The 22691-nt window shown below is 47.1% G+C and overlaps 1 protein-coding gene across 2 annotated transcripts in view; it reads left to right on the top strand.

Moving 5' to 3' along the window:
• Positions 1 to 22691, top strand: part of MIPEP (mitochondrial intermediate peptidase) — a 144137-nt gene that overhangs the window by 107243 nt on the left and 14203 nt on the right. Inside the window, exons 17-18 of one of the 2 annotated variants that reach the window (XM_082601943.1) lie at positions 12619 to 12740; positions 14496 to 14569. In XM_082601943.1, the coding sequence (XP_082458069.1) occupies positions 12619 to 12740; positions 14496 to 14569 (196 nt within the window). The remainder of the gene's footprint in view (positions 1 to 12618; positions 12741 to 14495; positions 14570 to 22691) is intronic. The other variant, XM_082601944.1, reaches the window with a different exon arrangement.

The raw sequence follows: 22691 nt of genomic DNA, 5'->3' as shown, positions 1-22691 counted from the left end.
GTCTGGGAAGATCCCACATGCTGCGGAGTGGCTGGGCCCGTGAGCCATATCCGCTGAGCCTGCGCATCCGGAGCCTGTGCTCCGTAATGGGAGAGGCCACAGCAGTGAGAGGCCTGTGTACTGCAAAAAAAAAAAAAAAGCTGTTGCTATAGTAATTTGTTAATAGATACACTATATAAAAAGAAGTAAATTCTGACATCAAAAACATATAAGAAAAGGAATAAAAGAAGGGTAAATGTTTTTATGTGATCAAAGTTTAATTGTTCTCAGTGTAAAATAGACATATCTATAACATGTTTTACGTAAACCTTATGGTAACCATAAAGCCTTAAACCTACAGTAGATTCAGAAAAGATAAAGAGAATGAAATCAAAGTGTACCACTATGGAAAATCATCAAGTTACAAAGGAAGTTAATCAGAAAAGGAACAAGGAAACTCCAAGTGAGCCAGAAAAACAATTAATAAGATGGCATGAAAAAGTCCTTACCAATCAATAATTACTCTAAATGTAAATGGACTGAATGCTCCAATCAAAAGGCATAGAGTGTCTGGAGGATTAAAAATATAAAACCCAACAATAAGCTGCCTACAAAAGACTCACTTCAGGTTTAAGGACACAGACTCAAAGTGAAGGGATGGGAAAAGACGTTCATTCAAATGGAAAACAAAAGGGAGTATGGGTAGCTATACTTAGGTCACACAGAAGAGACTTTGAGCCAAAAATGGTAACAAGAGACAAAGAAGGTTATTAGATAATGATAAAGCAGCAATTCATCAAGAAAATATAACAGTCATAAATATATATGCACCTAACATCAGAGCACCTAACTATATTAAACAGATACTAACAGATTTGAAGGAAGAAATGGACAACCTTATAATAGGGGACTCCAGTATCCCAGTTTCAGCAATGGATAGATCATTCAGACAGAAAATCAACAGCAAAACGCTGGACTTGAGCCATGTTTTATATAGATGGACCTGACAAACACAGAACATTCTATTGAACAGCAGCAAGATATGCATTCTTCTCAAGTCCACGTGCAACATTCTCCAGCACAGATATGATAGGTCACAAAACAAGTCTTAGCAAATATAAGAAGACTGAAATCATACCAGCTATCTTTTCTGACCAAAATGCCATAAAACTAGAAATCAGTAACAGGAAGAAAGCTGGAAATTGCACAGATATGTGGAAGTTAAACAACATACTCCTGGAAAACCAACAGGTCAAAGAAATCAAAAGAAAAAATTTAAAATATCTTTAAACAAAAATGAAGCAAAACATAAATAATTATGGGATGCTGCAAAAGTGGTTCTAAGTGGGAAGGTTATAGCCATAAACACCTACATTTAAGAAAAAAGAAATACCTCAAATAAACAATCTGACTATAAACCTCAAGGGACTAGAAGAAGAAGAACAAAAAAAGAAAACAAAATTAAACTCAGAGTTAGCAGAAGAAAGGAAATAACAAAGATGAGAGAGAAATAAATAGAGACTAAAAAGACAGTAGAAAAGATCAATGAAACTAAGAGCTGGTTTTTTGAAAAGAAAAACAATAGACAACTGTTAGCTACACTTAACCAAGAAAAAGCGAGAACTCAAGTAATACTACAAATGAAAGAGGAGACATTACAATTGATAATACAAAAATACAAAGGATTGTAAGAAGACTGTGAACAATTACACACAGATTGGACCACCCAGAAGAAATGGATAAATTCCTAGAAACATAACAACCTGTCAAAATCAAATCATGAAGAAATAGGAAATCTGAACAGACCAGTTACTAGTTAGTAAGGTGATTGAATCAGGCATCAAAACTCTCCCAACAAACAAAAGCTTAGGAGAAGATGGCTTCACTGTGAATTCTGCCAAACATTTGAAGAAAAAAAATAGCAATCCTTCTCAAACTCTTACAAAAAAAACAGAAAAGAAGGGAACACTTTGAAAATTAATTTTATAAAACCAGCATTAGTCTGATGCCAAAGCCAGACAAGGACACCAGGAAGGAAAATTGGAGACCAGTGTTCCTGATGAACATAGATGCAAAAATCCCCAACAAAATATTAACAAACCAAATTCAACAGTACATTAAAAGGACCACACACCATGATCAAGTGGAATTTATTCCAGGGATGCAAGGATGATTTAACGTCTGCAAATCAATCAGTGTAATCACCATATTAATACAATGAAGGATAAAAATTACATGATCATCTCAATAGGTGTGATGATTTGTGACCTTGGATAAGGCAGTGGTTTCTTAGATTTGACAGCTAAAGCACAAATCACCAAAAAAACCAAAAAGATAATTTGGAATCATCAAAATTTAAAAACTTGTAGTCAAAGGACAGCATCAGGAAAGGGAAACAACAACTCAGAATGGGAGAATAGATATCTGATGGGTATTAATATCCAAGAGTACATAAAGAACTCCTATAACTCAACAATAAAAAGACAACCCCAATTAAATATGGGCAAAGGATTTCAATAGACATTTCTCCAAAGAGGATACACAGATGGCCAATGAGCACAGGAAAAGATGCTCAACAACATTAGTCCTTAAGGAAGTGCAAAATCAAAACCACAATGAGATTTACCACTTTTTGCCCGCTGGGATGGATATAATAACAAGAGACAATAACAAGTGTTGGCAAGGATGTAGAGAAACTGGAGCCTTAATACACCTCTGGTGGGGATGCAAAGTGGTGCAGAAGGTTTGGAAAACAGTTTGGCCAGTGCTCAAAGTTAACACAGTTTCTGTGTGACCCAGCAATTCCACTCCTAGGTATATACTCAGAAATGAAAACATATGTCTGCCCCCAAATTTGTACACTAATGTTAACAGCAGCTTTATTCATAATAGCCAAAAAGTGGAAGCAAACCAAATGTACTTTAGTTGACGTCTGGATGGATGGATATGCAGATGCTGTATATCCATGCAGTGGAATATTATTCTGCCATAAAAGGGAATGAAGTCCTGGCACATACTACAACGTGGATGACTCCTGAAAACAGCACGCTAAGTGAAAGAGGCCCAACACAAAGTGCCAGTTACTCTATGACTCCATTTATATGAAATATTCAGAATAGGCAAATCCATAGGGACAGAAAGTAGAAGGTGGTTGTCAGCGGCTGGGGGAAGGAGTGCAGAGTGAGTGCTGGCGGGTAAGGGGTTTCTTTGGGGGATGGTGAAGATTTGATAGCGGTCATGGTTGCACAGCTTTGTGAATATACTAAAAATCACTTTAAAATTAAATTTTATGGTGTGTGAATTTTATCTGAATTTTTAAACAGAGTGAATGCCGCAGCCACCGGGGGGCAGGGCAGGGCTGTGATGGGGGACACTTGGTGGGCTGTGCTCCTTCCCGCGAGGAGGACGTTGAACTGCTAGGCCAGCTGGAGGTCAGCTAGCACAGAAGGTGTGCTGGCTGTTGTGACGTGGAGTGAGACTTAGTACCCTAGAGATTTAGAAGGAGGTAAAAGGCCATCAGTCCATTTCAGCCTTAAACAAGCCACTGCTCACAGCTGACCCTTTGGAAGATCACACCTTGAACTTTCACACTCAGGAGATAGGAGAAGAAAGCCTACCCGTAGCACCTATTATTATAGCATTGTGAAGTAATGCTAGTTGATAGTTTTTTTTTTTTTTTTCTTTGCGGTACGCGGGCCTCTCACTGCTGTGGCCTCTCCCGTGGCGGAGCACAGGCTGCGGACGTGCAGGCTCAGTGGCCATGGCTCACGGGCCCAGCCGCTCCACGGCACGTGGGATCCTCCCGGACCGGGGCACGAACCCGTGTCCCCTGCATCGGCAGGCGGACTCTCAACCACTGCGCCACCAGGGAAGCCCCTGATAGTATTTTTATATGAAATTTATAATAATGCTTAGGTGTTGATTCATTTTATCCAGCACTTGTTTTGAGTTGCAGTAGTGTGCACTGTTGGGCATTACCCAGGTTTTCCATATGTTTCAACCACAAATATAGCAGGGTTTTGTGGGGGGGGTTGGTAAGAAATTGCTGAAAGCTGTTACATCAGGGATTTTGGACATTCTTCAGACGAGGTAATCGGGGAGGACCGACGCCATGTTGATTGAAAGCAGGCAGCCTGGTAGTTTCAGTGGGTCAGTCACGAGCTTTATGTCAGTTACTCTGTACAAAATGCAGGTGGTGACACGACCTGCAGATGACATAGCATCGGGAGCCCCGGGCTGCACTTCTGTGCTGCCGCTCAAGGAACTTCTGGCAGGGGCCCAGGGCCTGCCTTACACGTGGGGCAGGGACTGCGTGCTCCAAGGGGGAGCGTGTTCTTACCTCTCTGTAACTCAGTCTCATCTCACCAGGAGCATCACCCTTAGTGAGACATATTTCTTCACTGCACACGTCTACCTTTTGTATTAACACATCATAGGCAACACAAATGAAAGTTAATAGCAGATATACTTTTAATATGATGCAGAGGGACCTTTCACCGTGCGAGTTAGGAAGTGAGTTTGCAAAGTGGCAGTTATTCCAACCAAGGTAGTTGGGTACATATCTTTTGTTTTGTCACTTCAGAAATTGACTCTGTGTGTGTCTGTGTATAGTCAGTACATTATTTTTTTTACCTATTTGTTGACATCTTAATAATTTCAGGGATTATTGAAACTAGTTAATTACAGAAACAGAATTTGGATTTACAGATGTCAGTTATGTCCAAATTACAGCAGTTTGGTTCTAATTTTCCTTTTTACCTGCTTTCCGTGACTGTCTCTTGAGGACACCGTGCTGGTCCCAGTGTTGTCCCCGACTGCGGAGGATCAGGTCTGTGGCTGATAAATGGAGGCCCCCCCGGCTGGCACAGTGCGGCCTCTCCCCTACTTGCCCTCGTGTAATCCGCACGGCAGCCCTGCCAGGCGGGCGTGGTCAAGGTGAGGGTCCGGGAGTCTCACAGTGATCAGTGCCAGGCCGGGTGGCCCTTGTTTAGCGTCCGCCTCCCCAGCTGCAGTGTGGCCGTGAGGGCAGCGTCTGTGAAGGCTCCCCTGTGCATGGAGAGGTGGATGACTTTGGAGCCATCACACCAAAGCTCCCCGGCGGGGAGCGCGAGCACGTGCGCACCTGTGGGTAAGGTGCCGGCCGTCACTGCCGGTGTAGATGGCAAGGTCTCCAGGAGGTCAGGGGAGGAGGAACGGCCTCTCCAGTTTTCTCTCTGTGGAGACTTTGAGGGCACGATAAAACTCCTTTGGAACTGGGAAAAGTATTTTGAAAACATGAAGCAAGTGTGTTTTCGTCCCCGCGTCCGTAGATCACCTTCCCCAGCCCGTCCACAAGGATGATCCGGGTGCTGACCAGAGAATAGAGGGGAGAGGGGCACCATGCTGGTGGCGGTGGCCCTGAGCCCAGGACTCTGGTCTGACACCGGGGACACGCTGCGCCAGGGCCCCAACCAGCAAGAGAGGAGGGCGCTGGCAGCACAGGCTTCCCGCTGCCGTGAGGACGCGGCGGGCTGGGGGGAGACCTCACGTGTCCCCCACCGTCGGCAGTGCCCCATCATCATCGCTGGAGAAGGCCTGGAGCTGCAGTGTCATTGGAATGGAAACGGAGGGAGGTAGGGAGGGAGCCGCACAGGTTCCTGACAGCCGGTGTGCAGAGCAAGGGGGGGAAGCTCCCGGGTCCCTGGCCTGTTGGCTGCAGGAGGTGCTGAGCCCTAGTTGACATCAGACGGTTCCAGGTGTCCTCCCCTCTTTGTACCTCAGCTTGACCTCACAGGAGAGGGGGCGTCCGGCCGGTAGGTTGGAGACACTAGTCACACACCTCTGAGGGGCCCTGGGAGCGGGGACGGCGGAGCTGCGGGGGCCCCTGCTCCCACCGGTTCGGTACCGGCCCCGCCCCCTGCTCTTGGCTCATCTCCCTGCCGCGGAGTTCCTGTTCTGTGCTCGCTTCTTCATGCACGAGCAGGAAGTCCCGCATCTACGAAGGACACGCCCATCTTTTCCAGTTGGCCTCCACGGTGGCCCCGCCGCCTTTGTTGAACTGCGCAGTCATGAAGACAGTAGCAGTCCCTCTTCTTGGTTGTTTTTTTTTAACGTATGTATTATTAAGCCATTCTGACAGGCGTCAGGTGATATCTCATTGTGGTTTTGATTTGCATTTACGTAATGATTAGCGATGTTGACAATCTTTTCATGTAATTGTTGGCCATTTGTTAGTTTCCTTTGGAAGAAAATGCCTTCAGATCCTCTGGCCCTGTATTAAGCAGATTGTTTGTTTTCTGTTGAGTTGTATGGATTCTTTACGTGTTTTAGATATTATATAATGATATGATATATCATTTGTTATATGATTTGCAAATATTTTCTCCCATTCCACAGGTTGCCTTTTCATTTTGTTGATGGTTTCCTTTGCTTTTCAGAAGCATTTTAGTTTGATGTTGCTCAGCTTGTTTAATTTTGCTTTCATTGCCTTTGCTTTTGGTATCAAATTGAAAAAATCACTGCCGAGGCCAAGTGAAGGAGTATTTTCCTATGTTTTCCTCTTAGAGTTTTATGGATGATCCATTTTTCTAGGTTGTCCTTTTTGTTGATGTCTAATTGTTCATGGTAGTCACCTATGATCCTTTGTATTTCTGTGGCATCAGTTGTAGTGTCTCCTCTTTCATTTCTAATTTTATTTGACTCCTTTGTGCATTTTTTTCTTAGTGAATTTAACTAAAAGTTTGTCTATTTTGTTTAACTTTTCAAAAAACCAGCTCTTAGTTTCACTGATCTTTTCTATTGTCTTTTTAGTCTCTATTTCATTTATTTCTGCTCTGATTGTTATTTCCTTCCTTCTGCTGACTTTGGGCTTAATTTGTTCTTTTTCTAGTTCCTTGAAAAGACTAAAGCTAAACGCGGCATATTGTTGGGTCTTGTTCTTAGTTTATTCAGCCCATCTGTGTCTTTTGATTGGCGAATTCAATCCGTTTACATTTAGAGTAATTATTGATAGGTACGGACTTACTGTTGCCATTTTGTGAGTGTGTTTTGGTTGTTTTAGTACCAACACCAGAGCTTCCGGATTGTGTCTTGTCCTTGTGGAGGCTCGCCTTGCTCCCCTGGGCTGCCCTCCTGACCACAGAGGCTCTCTTTTTCTGTGGAAGTCCTTATTACTTGACCACGGGTTCCTTTAAAATGAAGAATCTGCCATTTTTTCCTTGAGATGTTACAGGCAAGGGGAAAAGCAATATTAAGGAGCTTAGATTAGGAAGAAAAAACCCAGCATGTCTAGTTTCCAGTTCTGTTTATTGCTTTTCACCTAATTATCTCATTTAATTAGATTAACGTTACCTTCCCATGTTCCATCTAATAAATGCATTTCCATGTGAATTGGTTACATCTTTGTTCTGCTCATGGATTTGCTTTTGATAGACACATACAGGTATTTCCAGGGGGTTTTAAATTTTGTTCTGCAGAGCTTTTTTCTCAATATTTATATATAAATAGAGTTGACGGTTAATGTTTTGTGTTACTATTAATTCCCTAAAGAGATTCGGTCAGGTAGTTAGAAGTCACTTTTTCTTATAAGACTGGGTCTGGTCTCCTTAAAATGAGCCGTAAGTCTGCCATCAGCAGAGAAAATGGTTTCTCACATGGGCACTTTGGAAATTATTCAGACGCCTGTGGTAACATGAAGGAGGGATTTTGGCTGCTGCGTATTTTTATATGTTGCAGAGCAGTGTTAACATTGTAACTGTTGTCATACGTAGGACTGGTGTCATTGTGCTTCAGCCACATTCTTGCTGGTGTCAGTGCTGAACCACCCGCACGTCCCCGAGTCCTCCCCCTGGTCCAGCAGTGTCAGCAGTTTAACTTATTCTTGGTGTAATACTCGCTCTTACATCAACTTGTATAGGGGCTTTCCTTTTTAGCTGTGAAAATAGCCACGTGGTGTGTTCTGATATGTGTTGAAGCTGACGTGATGGAAATTAATTTACAAGTTGTAGGTGTCAAGTATAAACCCGGGAATATGGCATGGGGATCTGCTGGGGGGTCAGGAATTGAAATCAAGACGGTTGCAACTTTCACATTTGTAGGCAGCACGTTAGATGCTTTTGTAGGTCCCACGTTAGATGCTTTTGGGGCGTGCAGTGGGGTGTGCAGCGGGGTGTGCAGTGGGGTGTGTAGCGGGGTGTGTAGTGGGGTGTGCAGCGCAGAGCAGCAGTGAGGCAGGGGCCCTGCGTTAGACAGACAGCCGGGCCTGAATCCTGTGTGGTCGTCTGTTGGAGTACAGGCTAAGTTGCTGTGACAGAGACCCCCAATACAGTGATGTAAGTAAGATGAAGCTCCTTTCCTCCTGCCCAGCAAGGCAGAGCTGAGCAGGTAGGGCCGGTGGGCTGGCGGCTCCTCCGCATGTGGCTTATCTGAGTCCCAGGTGTGGGTCCGGTTCTCACTTCTCTAAGGGTAGCAGGAAGGGGAAGGAGGTCGAGGGCGTGAGCAGCTCTTTTGAAGCACCTGCGAAGTACGTTCTCTCCATTCACATCGGGTTGCAGGAAGTAGGTGCACAGCCACCCTGAGCCCAGAGGAGGCCTGGAGAACTGTGGCCACAGGCCTTGCTCCAGCTGAGCAGCAGAGGGGGCAGTTCTGCTTCTGAATGGGCGAGGGGTACTGGGCAGTCTCTGCCGGCAGCCTTGACCAAATTACGCTTTTGAGTCTGTTGTAAAATGGAAGCTGTTAAAATATTTACTGAAAATTATGAAGCATTTGTAAAAATACCTTCCTCAAAAGATATCCATGAAGACACAGGGGTATACATTTAATAAATACAGGTGCCCTTCCATGTTTTCCATTTACTTCTCTTGTTAGTATTTCTGGACACAGCTCTCACGTTGAAGTAGATGACGGCGTTAGTTTCTACCGCCACGGGACAAACCACCGCGCGCCTAGTGGCTGCAGCAGCTCACAGCTCACGGACCCCGCGGGTCAGGAGGTGGAGCCCCGTGTGGCCGCGCCCTGTGCTCGGGGCCCCACAAGGCTGCAGTCGGGGTGTTGGCCGGGCCCACGGCTCACCTGGGGGCTTGGCTGCTTCACCTGGGTTCTTGGCAGAATTCTTTTATTTTTTCAAATTGTTTATTTATTTGAATTATTTATTTTTGGCTGCATTGGGTCTTCGTTGCTGTGTGCGGACTTTCTCTAGTTGCGGTGAGCGGGGCTACTCTTTGCTGCAGTGCACGGGCTCTAGGCACGCAGGCTCAGGAGTTGTGGCTCGCAGGCTCTAGAGCGCAGGCTCAGTAGTTGTGGCGCATGGGCTTAGTTGCTCTGTTCCATGTGGGATCTTCCTGGACCAGGGCTTGAACCCGTGTCACCTGCATTGGCAGGCAGATTCTTAACCACTGCGCCACCAGGGAAGTCGCTCGGCAGAATTCTTGTCTGTGCGCTTGTAGGATGGAGGTGCCCAGTTTCTTGCTTCCTGTCAGCTGTTGGACACCCCTGGGCCCCAGAGGCCACCCCCAGGTCCTAAATCCCCATCCCAAGATCCCACAGGGTCCCTGCTGGTGGGCCTTCCCACCAGGGCCGCTGGCCTCGGGCAGCAGGAGGGTTTCTGCAGTGGGTCTGCAGCCTGGCAGACATCTCAAGTAGGTAACTCGCTGTGGCTGTGACATCCTGCCTCCTTTGCCAGCTCTGGTGGTCAGAAGCAAGGCTCTGGTCCTGCCACACTCACGGTGACGGGATTTCACACTGGCATCCACGGAGGCCACCTGAGAGTGTATCCGCCACAACGGCTGTGTTTCATCTAAAATAAATTCTCAGTTTTATTCCAAACTGAGAATTACTGTTTGCTTCGCATTGTTGTTTCCAAACTGAGAATTACTGTTTGCTTCGCATTGTTGTTTCATGGGTTTCGGTAAAATGTCAGTGGGGACTTTTTATTAAATTAGAAGTACTAGTCTGTATTACTTCATGGGAAACATTAAGAAAGAGAGAACACGAACCTGAGAAGGCAGGTGGGAGGGGGTGTCTCCTGCTCACCATTGTGGTTGAATGGACACTGCTGGGTGCCCAAGGTTGGGTGTCATGGGACATAGTCCACAAGCCAGCAGTATTGTGCTCGGAGAATGTGAAGAGCCCGGCGGTCTGCCCACAGAGCCTAGCCTAGCTCAGGAGTTCGCTGCTTTCTGTCTTGCTGTCCTTTAGTCCTATTACAGCAGCTGCACTGTGAAGCCTGTGTGGTGCTGCTGACCCATGGCTTGTTTAGAGTCTGTGAAGCTTGACGGAGATCGAATCACACATGAGGAAACACCACACAGATGCCATACATTTGGTGCCAAAACTAGCCTCAGAAGTTGTAACTGTCATATAATGTAGTCAAAGAATTCTTTTAAAAAACAAAAGGCTATTTTTAATAGCCTGAGATCCAAAATGTGTTGATGTCCTCTTGTTGTGATCTGGATGTTATTCCTCATCTCAGTCCAAAGTCCAGTCTGTCGGGAACACGGAGCATCACTGTAGTGACAGAATCCTGTAGTGTCCATCCATCTGTCTGTCCACCCGTCCAGCAGACAGCTGCTGAGTTCCTGCTGTGCTCCAGCCCCGTGCTGAATCTAGACACAGGCACAGCCTCGTGGACCTTGCTCTTAAGGAAATTTCAGTTCTGTGTGACCCAAACCAAGAAAGCAGTGATGTCGTTTCTGTTCTCACGTGGTTTATTATTCTGGTAATAAGATTGTTTTAAAATTTTAGTTAAATGCACTTATACATGTGTAACTGGAAGTGGAGAAATGATGTGCTATTTGAGAGGATAATAGAAACGATTAGCTCGGTCGTTCAACTTCTAACACGTAGTTACTGGGTGCTGACTCTGCACGAGTCCCTCATCTAGGTCTGAAACTGAAACCAGGTGTAAGTGACTGGCTACTTTGCCGCTTTCCATTCCTGGGCCGTCTCTGATTTGGACAGATGAGAGTCCTGGGTAAGGAGGGGGCTGTAGCAGGTGAGGATCCCTGGAGGGCCTCCCGCCAGGGCTCCAGCTGGCAGCTGTGCTCACGGGCCCCCCCACCCCGCGCTGCCGCTCCGGCTCCAAGGTTTTGTCTGAAGTGCGGGTCGCTGAGATTGTCTAACTCAAGACAGACAGATGGAGGGCTCGCCTGAGGATGGGACGGTCCCCACCTCTAGTCAGAACAGAAGAGATCTGAGTGCTTTTTGTTCTTAAGACCAGATCCTCACCTTGCGCTTCAAAGGATGGGTGAAAACTTTTGTTCATCTGGCAAAGGTCCCTTTCAGAAGAAGGGAACTTGGAGATAAAAGGAAGAGGATAACAATTCCAGAGCTTAAAGTGAGATGCTGTCTTTTATTTTTCCAGGTGAAGGAGTGAAGTGGGACTTAACTTTAGGCTGAATGATCAGTTCAGCGATTTGTGGTCACACAGCAGTGGGACTGTAGGTCTTAGTGTGCAATAAACTTACAGACCGCTGATGAAAGGTGTCAGGTGGAATAATTTATTTAGCATGCCTTGAGGTATGGAAACCTGTCATTTAAGAACAAGACAGCAAGGTGTGCGCCATGCCTGAGTAGCTCTGTCCAGGTGGGAGGCTGCTGGGAGGCAGGCACTGTGGACTCTCTGTGTCCAGGTCTCCAGGTGTGGATCCTGCCGGGCCTCGGCACCTCTGCTCTGCCGGGTGCTGGCACCTGTGCCTGGGGGTCTGGTTACTGTGACAGCCTTGCGACTGTACCGCCCAGCACCAGCGGTGGCCGCGTGGAGTCGGGGACCACAGCCCTGGGTTGCGGTGCCCCACCCCTGGGGTCTCGCCTTCACAGAGGGCCGGGCGAGACGTCCCACACAGACGGAGGGACACAGCTCGCAAGCCCGCCCTCGCTTCCAGTCGCACACCGGTGGGCAAGAGGACACCCTTTCCAGCAGTGGTGCCACGACTGTGCTGTGAGCAGCTTACGCCTTTGCACTTGGATAACCCTCTTTGACTAACCACCCAGAACGTACTTGTTTTCAGCTTGTAGGTCCAGAAAAAGAACAGTATTTGTAGGAAAAGTTTTCAGGTGGAAGGGTATCCTTCCCTGGGAACTCACGTGGCCTTTCTTACAGTAACAACGTCACTGTCCTCAGAAAGAACGGCACCCAGTGCCAGGCCAGAGCGCCCTCTCCCGACCCAGTGGCCGGGCTTCCCAGCAGGCCGGAATCGGGGGACGCGCGTGCTGCCCCGTTGCTGACACTGCGCCGTGTGTCCGGGCGTCCTCCCTCTGTTTCTGCCAGACGCGAGTCCGGGGCAGTGAACCTGTGCAGAACAGTCCGGCGTCAGGGTTGGTTCTCCTGAGGCCGCCTTCCTGCCCCGTCCTGGCGTGGTCTCCCCCGTCGCACGAGGACCTACGTGTCCCTCCCTGGGGCCGCCCGGCGGCCTCGCTTTACCTCCGTCACCTCCCTAGAGGCCCGTCTCCACAGGCAGTCTAACTCCGAGGTCCTGGGGATCGGGGCTCGGCATGAGGGTTCTGAGGGGACGCGCTGTAGTCCTCCCAGTGTGCACCACGTGGAAAGTAACCCCCGTGAGGGGGCCCCGAGGGCGCCACATAACAGGCACGTCTGCGGGTGCCTGCGTGCCTCCCTGCACTGGGCCCAGCCTCACCACCTCCCGTTTCCTTTCTGTCCGGCAGGCCTGGCAGCTGCGCTTCAGCCACCTCGTGGGCTACGGCGCCAAGTACTACTCCTACCTGGTGTCCAGGGCAGTGGCGTCCATGGTCTGGAGGGAGTGCTTTCTCCGGGATCCATTTAACAGGTAAGAAGCCGGGGGTCTCACGGCCTGCTGCGTCCCCGCAGGATGCCGGGGCCTCTCCCCAGCGGGAGCCCGGACCTGGCGCCACGGGTCCTTAGAAGGAGCTTCCTGTGAAAGCAGAGCGCTGACTGAGGCCTGGTCTCACGGTCGTTCAGAGCTGTCTGTCTGCACCACACAGGTCGCAGGGTCAGGCAGCCTCGCCGCGCAGGTGGCGATGCCGGGAGCGCCCTCGAGTTTCCCACGCAGGTTATTACATTAGTCCCAGCAGCCTTGGCGGAGCAGGAGTTTCCATAAGAGGAAACTGAGGCTCAGAGGGGGTGATCTGTTCAAGGCTTCACAGTGAACGACTGGACTAAGATGAGAACCAGGTCTGCTGATTGCTAGTCCCGTCTCCCCCCTCGCCGACCCCCTCAGCTCCTCATGTCACTTGGCAAAGGCTTGGGTCTTCTCGGCAGTGAACCGTCACATTCAATTCCGGGGTCTTTGAACTTGAGTCTGATGTAACAGAATTCTTAGACGTGTCACAGCTCGGTGCCCACATGCTGTCGTGTCCCCCACCCCCTGCACACTGTAGACATTTGGTCTGCTTTTTAAAGTTTATTATTTTCAAAGGCTCTGAAGCCCAAATTGAGTACCATAAATCAATTCTGGGCATTATAATTCTTTACTGAAGATTTCTATAAAATAGGCAAAATACTATCTTGTTTAAGGGAATCACACTTTACTAGAAAACCATATACTTTTAAATACGTGTATTCCCCAGTATTTATATCTTGTTTATGTATGCATTCTCACCTACACATGCAGTTGCTATACCTTTATGGGCATGTAAAAGTAAGCTAGTAAAAAGACTCAGTGGACTAGAAAATTTCTGACCTCTACCAAAAGATCCCTTTTGATCCCAGTCCTGAAAAGTCTCCCGGTTGGAAGCAGCAGGGCCGAGGCCAGGCGGGGCCTCTCAGCTGCCCTGTCCACGCCCCCTGCCTCGGGGCCGCGGGGCCTCAGTGCTCCCTTCAGGGTGGAGCCAAGATGAGTGTTTGATGTCATCCTGTTGCTGAGAGTGAAGTGCTGGCAACATTTCCGATTAGAGACCATGTTCGCAAAATTGCCCACGTAAAGATCCTCCGGAAATAGTGGAATGAAAACATACTTTATTTAACTTCAGTTATTTGCATTAAAGGAATCGCATTTTCTATTTAAAAAAAGAGAGTGGCCATGAATTTAGAGAATTTCTGTCTGCCCCCCCTTCGAGTGTTACGGACACTGTTCCTTATTGAATCCAGCTGACGAAGAGCAGCACGCAGCAGAAATGTTCTCTGTTATCCTTAGCCAGGGCTTCCTGGTGTAATTAACCCTCTCCTGACAGCTTTTTTGACTTACTCTTAGGTCAGAGTGTTATTTTTCTCTCTGTTGGGTGCCATTTCAAATTCTTTTTTGAGAGAAGAGCATAAATGATTTCAAATCTCACTTTAGATTAATCCTATAGATGATGGAGAATGGGGTATGATTTTCTACTTGTTCTGTACCACATAAATCCTTTCTAGAAAGAGCATGCTTGCTCTTACAGTAAATGTATCACTGCCGGTCTGTCTTCGTAGAGTAGGTTAAAAATCGGAATGAGATTTTTAGAAGCCAGAAGATAATGAAGGGAGGCTTTTCTGAATTTGATATCAGTGTGGCTTCATTTGGGGAACTCGGGCGGGGGTGGGTGGGTGGGTGCGTGCATGCAGGCTCCAGTGACAGTCCTCTTCTTCCCAGGGCGGCGGGGGAGCGCTACCGCCGGGAGATGCTGGCGCACGGTGGGGGCAAGGAGCCCCTGCTCATGGTGCAAGGTAAGCCCACGTGAGATGTGCTTTTTGTTTTTTAAGGTTTGTGTGTTAACATTAGCACTTTGGGTTTTGTTTTGTGTCATCTGTAATGAAAGATGCTTCCAATTTTCTCTATTTGTTTTTTCTTTTAAAGACATGCTTCAGCTGTGCACTTTGTTCTGAGCATCTGTTTCATGGTGTCCCAAATAAGTTAGTGAGTGTGATTTATTGAGATTGAGAAAAAATTTCAGGCTTTAACTCTCAAAATGTTACTAATACTCTAATAGGAAACTGTTAAGTTACTGCAAATTCTCAGAAAATTTGCTTTCAGATTTTAATAGGTTACAGTGTGTTTCTCTGGCCTAAAGAACTCATTTCTTATTCCCTTATGAAGCCTAGCAATACATTTGTTAGAAATTCCAAGGCATCAGGGTGGATTTTTTACTCAAAAAATTAGAACCTAATTCTTCTCTTAGACATCTCACGATGCTTGTTTTCCTAGGTGTTTTTTAAGTATTTCCACTGAAAATTTAATTGTGAGTGGAGGTGACCGTCATGATGTTTCTTAGAATGTTCTCACAAATATTTCAAGGAAACGTGGGTGGTACTGGGTGCTCTCAGGACGCCGGCAGTTCTATGCGGCCGGTCCCTCTGACTGTCTGATGAAAGTGCATTTAGGAGATGACTCCCAGTCTTAGGGGGATGCTGTCTTCCTAGTGGTAACGGAGCAGTCCCGCTCGTGATGGGTTGAGGTGACGTCCCTTGCGCACATCTGTTGTACTTGCTGTCCCCTCGGGCAGGGCTGTAGCTGCTCACATGCCAGGCACTGGAGGTGACAAAATCCTGCTGGGGACCTCGATTCCGTCAGCTTTTCTGGGAGGGTTTGTTCGTCCAGGCTCGGTCAGCCAGCCCAGGCTGCCTGCAGTGTCCTGTAGCCCTGCTGTGCTTTGGGGGTGACACCCTGGTCTCCCATCAGTGATTGCGCCTCGGGCCACCCTCTCGACGAGGAGGCTTGTGATGCCCCCCACTTTTCTGGCTGATCCTGCCGGCCCTTGTTGAATTCTGCTACGTCCAGTCACTGTTTTAAATGGGTTTCGTGTACTGATTGATGGAGTCGTCCAGCAGCCCTCTCAGGTGGGGTGATCAGTACCCTCTTACCGATGGCGGAACAGCTCAGGTCCCGGCCCTGTGGTGCAGCAGAGATGTTGGAGCCTGGGACTTGCGACCACAGGGACCGAGCTCTGAGCAGCTCCCTGGGTAGGAATGCCGGCCGCGGGCCCCTTGTGGACTCGGGAAATTACTCGGCTCATGACATGGCGCCCTTTGGGCTGGTAGCTTGTGGTGCCGCGTGGACAGCCCGCTGTGAGTGGGGGCAGCAGAGGCTCCAGGGCTGGTCCTCATGCGGATGTTCTGGTGGGAAAGCTCTCTCTCAGCAGCGGTGCTTAGTTTATCCTTCCTGACACCAGGGTCTAAACGCCATCTGCACATAAATATTAGCTTACATTTGGCTCCAGCAAAAGAAAAATACTAAATCCTTTACAGTGTTGTCTTTTGGTTGGTGTATTTTTCTACTCTGCTTCCGAGATGGTTTTATCATCTCTGTGGAAATTCTGTTCTTCGTATGAAACATTTTTGTGTGAAGAAAAAATATTTTTCCACACTGAAACTCACACTCATGAGAGAAAAACAAGCCTGTGGTTCAAACTAGAAATGAGAATGTATTCAGATCACAGCCGACACCAGTGATAGAACAGCTCGGCTTGTAAGCGTTACCCACCTCCTTAGTTCACGTGATCTGTTACATGGCGGATGGACGGGGCCCACGCCGAGGGTGCTACGCCAGTTGTCACTCCGTAGGGTTGGGTTTGTAAGACAAGATCAGCAGTGGCGTCCCCTCTTCCTGTGTGCGAACGGCCAGCCTGCACCCCCAAAGCAAGAGCGTCCTGCATGATGGCTGATAGCGTCGGGGTGGCCCTAGGAGGAGTGACTGAAATTACTCAGCGTCGTGATATGAAAGCATCAACATTCTAGTTGGTATTATTCTTTTATGAAAATGTAATTTTTAAAGGTGCTTCATCTGTTTTATTTAACTACTTACTAGGTAAATGTAAAGAATTATGTTAAGTAGCAGAAGGTAAAGAATCCGTACCTTCCAGTTACGTCCCTCTGTGACCAAATGCCACCTTTGTTAACCTTACTGAAGACACGACAACACTTCAGGTGAACGCCGAGCCATTCCTTAGAGTCCGGATCCCGTGCGTCGTGCTGGTGCTCTTTGTGTGACCTACTCAAATCAAACACAACAGTGCTTTTGATCTCTGAACGATAAACACCTCACAGGTGAACCTTGAGCTTGCTCGCCTTTTTTAGAGTCGCCGTCAGGTCTGAAGGGAGCACCGCCCTCTGTGCCCAGGAGCCTCAGGGAAGATCCACGTGTGGCAACACAGATTTTTCTTCAAGGGCCTATAGTTTTTTCTTCTCAAAACTCTAAACACCATTGGAAGAAAACAAAATAGTGGTTAAGAAAGTAAGTATTTCCTTCCTCGGGGGGCGGCAGTGGGGAGCAGTCACATCGCATGGTAAAACAGAATTGGATTTGCAGTTACCAGCTCTGGTACTTACCAAATTCCTTGACCAAGTCGATTTCCGTAAGGGACACAAAATGTGATTTGACTTCAAAACACTTCTTTCTAAATTGTGTCCTTACCTAGTGTTAAACGCATCCATAGCACATGTAAGGATGTTATAAGCAGGATATTCAGTTACTTAATCCTCCACTAAAACACAAGGTGGCAACACACCTGACTGAATTCAACTCTCCTAATTGCCCAGGATTCTGGGGTGAGTTGAACTCTTTGTACATTCCATACAGTGTTTTCTGGTTTAAGTATCACATTTCTTAGTAATAAGAGAACTTAGTCTTAGTTTTTGCTTAAAATAAACCAGGATGATACGACATTTTCATTCATTTTGCCATTTTTTAAAACATATACTAGAAAACTTTTTAGGTGTGCTGTGGTGAACATGACCCAGAGTTCCGTTTCTGCAGAACCATTTCAGAAAACGAATGTCTCTCTAGAAAGATAAACGTACAGTGAGTTTGTAACAAGGAGGTAATACCTGGTACCCACCTGGAACGAGAATTGTTTCTACCTCAGCAGGTAGAAGAGGGGTTGGAGCTGTATTATTTCAGCAGTTCAAGAACAACAGGTGAAGTCCCTGCAGGTTACATCTTCCATCGTATCTTTCTTTTACGTTATCCAGAATTCTTGAGTAAATGGCCCTTGTTGAGTTTTTAGGTTCAGATGTTACTTATCTTTAAATAACTAGGAAAAAACCAACACATTGAAAAATCTCCGCTTGCCAGGTGCTTCCTGCTCTGCTCATGTCATCCCTCCAAAGCAGGTCATATTTCCCCATTTCCATAGATAACGAGGCTCATTCTCCTACGTGCCACCTTCCTCCCGATGCCTGCGTCTTCCTCGGTTGATCTTTGAAGGCTGACTTGACACTGAGTTGGTCTTTAGAATGTGAAGATGTCAGTGGCCTGAGCCTTGAGGCCTCAGGGATTCCCAAAGTCTGTGTGTGTTTTCAGTGTCACGTCCTAACTATTCCCACTGACACTGGCAAGGCCTGCCTGACATCCACTGACGAGCAGTAAAATTTTCCGTAATGTTTTCATATAAGCTCTTTAGACTTCTGTGGCAAAGCTGTCAACTTGGTTCATGATCGCTTTTAGTCACAGTCGTTCCCATGGGATGACTCTCACCACAGCCGCGTAAGCATGGTGCCCGCCGAGTCTCACGTTTCTGCCTCTGGTTATGGATCCTGTGTGCTCTCGCCTGCAGCCTTGGCACAAAGAATTTTGTGGGGAAAGGAAAGGTTAAAGCCCAAGACTTTAGCGTTCCAAGTGGTTATTTTTAAATATTAAACAACTTTATTTCTGTTCTCCTTTTTAGAAAAGAAACTCTTAGCTTTATGACTTTCGGCCAAAAGCAGTAGGAAAGTAGAGATATAACATTATAACTTGACAGTTTTAAAAAGGACGAAACATCAGATAAGATGAAAAGGGAGAGTAGATAAATTCTCAGCGAAGCTCCCTTCAGTCTGTTTTTCTGTATTGCCAGACTGACTTGTGGAACCAAAGTCTAGAAGCCCCAGGCCTCACCGTAAGCTGATTAAAATCGCAAGAACTCACACTTCTGCAGAGCTTTGTGGCTTTCAAAACACATTCGTTGTTGCCATAACTATCCTATATCATCTCTTCTTACTACATCATACTCTTATTCAAGAAACAAGTCAGAAATTTGTGGTGTGTGTTCCAAATGGTCACCCTCGTCCCCCAAGGAGATTAATACAAACAGTGTACAATGGTAACTTCTCTCCTTGGTCCTAGGAGCAGGCAGGGCCCGGAGCTTGGTTTGACACCTTCTCCCCTAGAGGAAGCAGGGCTCCTTGGGGGAAGGGCTGATTCCAGGGCTGGCCTGCAGCATCCTGCAGCACCAGGAAGGAGGAAGGTGCTCAGGAATGCACACGAGGATGGGCACATGTGTCACGGGGGACAGGCTCCCACTATAAACGAACCCTCAACAGCCAGAACGTCAACAATTTGAGCAAAAAAGGCAGCATTGGGATGTAACACAAAGTATAAAGTGTGTATCCATGAGCCCGCCCTGACAGGAACGAGTGAATGAATCAGCGGGGCAGACCTCCCGGGCAGGAGTTCAGATGGTTTCCGTAGGTGCCCCCTGCCCCCTGAGTGTGGGCTGCACGGTGACCTCCCCCTTTCATACTGTGCTCTGGAAGGAAGGGAGAGTGACTTTACATGAAACTCGGCCTCGGCCAGGTGTTCAGGGTCAGCACCAGCAAGACGAGTCGTGCTGTCACGACCCCTGGTGTGATGAGAAGGGCACCTCACCTCTGGGGTCTTCCTTCCCAGGGCGTCACAGACAAGGAGCACCAGAGTCAAGCCTCGGCCCTCTGAGAGGAGACGGCTAGGCCCGCGCTGTGCCCTGGCGCCTGCAGCAGGGTGTGCTGTGCACACCACCCGTGGGTACCTGCTGCGTTAATGCATACTTAAGCGTTAGAGTTTACCTGCAAGGGCAGATGTCTGCTGTGCCGTTAACAACGTGTTATGGGGGTTGAACAAGATGGTGGAATGGAGGAGGGCATGGAGCTCACCTCCCCCGGGGAACACATCAGAAATACATCTACGTGTGGAACTAGTCTCACTGGAAACTAACTGGAAACTGGCAGAAGGACTCCTGTACAAGCAAGGCTGCAGTGGGGCAGGAAAGGAAGAAAAGTGATCAGGTCTGGACCTGTGCCCCTGGGAGGGGACTCAGAGGAAAAGAGAAATGGCACAGGCAGAGACCTGCTCTGGGCAGTGAGCCGTGAGAGGCACAGACTGGGCACCTCTGTCTTGGCGTCCAGCACAGGGCAGATGAGCCCCAAGCCACAGAGGAAAGGGCGGGTTGAAGGCTCCTCTGGTTCTGGCCAGGTTTCCACCGGCTGCCTTGGTGCACATTCCAGCTCCGCATACTCCACGTCACCAGGCAGCACAGGGTCTACGGCAGAAGACTCATGTGGGACCCAGAGGCCACCGGGGCCAGACAGAGCCTGGACAGGGTGGTGGCAGCCAGTGTTGGCACCTACTCGAGCCAACCTCCCTACTCCCCCTGAAGCCCAGAACTCTGACAGCAGCTGCTCCACCACAGCTCACAGCCCAGTGTGCACTGAGGCTCCACCTGGGCCCCACCCGCCCTGCAGTGTGGTCCTACAACGGGCAGGGGCAGCTGTGAGGGACAAAGGGGACTTTCGCCTGAGGCTTTCTCCACAGAGCCAGGGAACACAGCGGGCACTGCACAGGCCGTGCGTCAGAGACAGCCCAGACCTCTGGCTGCAGCCAGCCTGTGCCGACAGCCTGCACAGGCCCCCTTGCTTCAGCATCCCTGCCTCTGCAGCCAGGGTCCCAGTGTAGGGAGCAGGGAAAGCACACACGTACAGGGAACAGAGCCAGCCCAGGCCTGACCCTTGGGGCTTCTCCTCCAGCACCTTGGATCAGATCCCACCCCCAGTAGGGCAGTGATGGCCACTGAGCAGAAGGGAAGTCTTGCTTCACACCCAGCTCCAGCCCCAGCTCCTCCACCCCCAGCCCCACCCCCTACCAAGGTGAGAGCTTCCCGCACACCCTGAGGAAGACATGACTTGTGTGCACATCAGAGCCAGCTTCCCACCAAAGGCACTAGACACACACAGTCTGTACAGGGCCAGTGCCTCATAGGAACGTGGTCCCTTCAAGACCACGATAGGAAACTGTTGCACCTAAGTTCATAGAGGCAGAGGAACTGCTCTCCATTGAAGTAATAAGAGAAAAACCCCTGAAAAAGGTAGTAAAACAAATAATTTATCAGATAAAGAATTGAAAGCATTGGTAATAAAATTCTTAACTGAATTAGAGAAAAGAATACTTGAGCACAGTGAGAGTTTTAACAAGGAACTAGAAAATATGAAAAAGACCCAATCAGAAATGAAGAATTCAATAACTGAAATCAAAAAACACACTAGAAGGAACAAATAAGGAACAAATAGCAGACTAAGCGATGCAGAAGAACACTTCAGGGATCTGGAAGATACAGTAATGGAAGTCACCTGTTCAGTACAACAAAATGACAAACAAATGTAAAAAAAATTAAAAAGGTTAAGAGATCTCTGGATAACATTAAGCATACCAACATTCACATTACAGGGGGTCCCAGAAGAGAGAAAAGGGTACTGAAAATGTTTTTGAAGAAATTATGGCTGAAAACTTCCCAAACCTGAAGAAGGAAACAGATATCCAGATACAGAAGCACAGAGGGTCCCAAACAAGAGAAACCCAAACAGACCCACACCAAGACATTCTAATTAAAATGGCAAAAGTTAGAGAGAGAAGCCTGAAGGCAGCAGCAAGACAAAAATAGTCATATACAAGGGAATTTGCAAAAGGCTACCAGCTGATTTCTCTGCAGAAACTTTGCAGGCCAGAAGAGAGTGGCAATGATATGTTCAAAGTGCTGAAAGGGAAAAGCCTGCAACCTAGGATACTCTACCCAGCAAGATTTTCATTTAGAATCTAAGGAGAGAGAACTTCTCAGACAAGCAAAAACTAAGAGTTCATCAATGCTAAATCTACCCCAAAAGAAATATTAAAGAGTCTTCTCTAAGTGGAAAAGAAGTAAGAATCTACAGGAAAGGGAAAACTCCAATAGGAAAGGCAAATCTATAATAAGGACTGAGGATCAACCACTTAAATAAGCCAGTACAAAGATTAAAAGACAAAAAAAAAATGTAAAAGCAACTATAACGATAATAAGCAGTTAAGTGATAAACATGAAATATAAAGTATGACATCAGAATCACAAAATGGGGGGAGGAGTAAAAAATGTGGATCTTCTAGAATATGAAGTTAAAGGACTATCAGTTTCAAACAAGTAGGTAAAATTATAGATCAGTATATATATAAACCCCATGGTAATCACAAATCAAAAACCTATAATAGATACACAAAAACTAAAAAGAAAGGAAAACAAGCATACTGCTAAAGAAAATCATCAAACCACAAGGGAAAAAAACAAAAAGAGGAAATGAACAGAGAACTAAAAAAAGCAACTGGAAAACAAGGGAAAAAATGGCAGTAAGTACATACCTATCAGTAATTACTTTAAATGTCAATGGACTAAATGCTGTGATCAAAAGACTACGGTGGCTGATTGATTGGATAAAAAAACAAGACCCTTCTATATGCTGCCTACAAGAGACTTACTTCAGAGCTAAAGACACACACTGAAAGTGAGGGGATGAAAAAAGATATTTCATGCAAACAGAAATGACAAGACAGTGGGCATAGCAACACTTATATCAGATAAAAAAGGTGTTAAAACAGAGGCTATAACAAAAGACAAAGGGCATTATACAATGATAAAGGAACTCAATATAAGAAGAAGATATTACACTCATTAACATATAGGCACCCAGTACAGGAGCACCTAAATATATAAAGCAAATACTAACAGACATAAAGGGAGAAACTGACAATAATACAATAATCTTAGGGGACTTTAACACCCCACTTACATCAATGGACAGATAATCCAGACAGAAAACC

This window comes from Mesoplodon mirus (assembly GCF_964341445.2).
Source record: "Mesoplodon mirus genome assembly, chromosome: 17".
Classification (NCBI taxonomy): domain Eukaryota; kingdom Metazoa; phylum Chordata; class Mammalia; order Artiodactyla; family Ziphiidae; genus Mesoplodon; species Mesoplodon mirus.
Note: the sequence above shows the minus strand (reverse complement) of the source record. Positions and strands in the feature narration are given on the sequence as shown.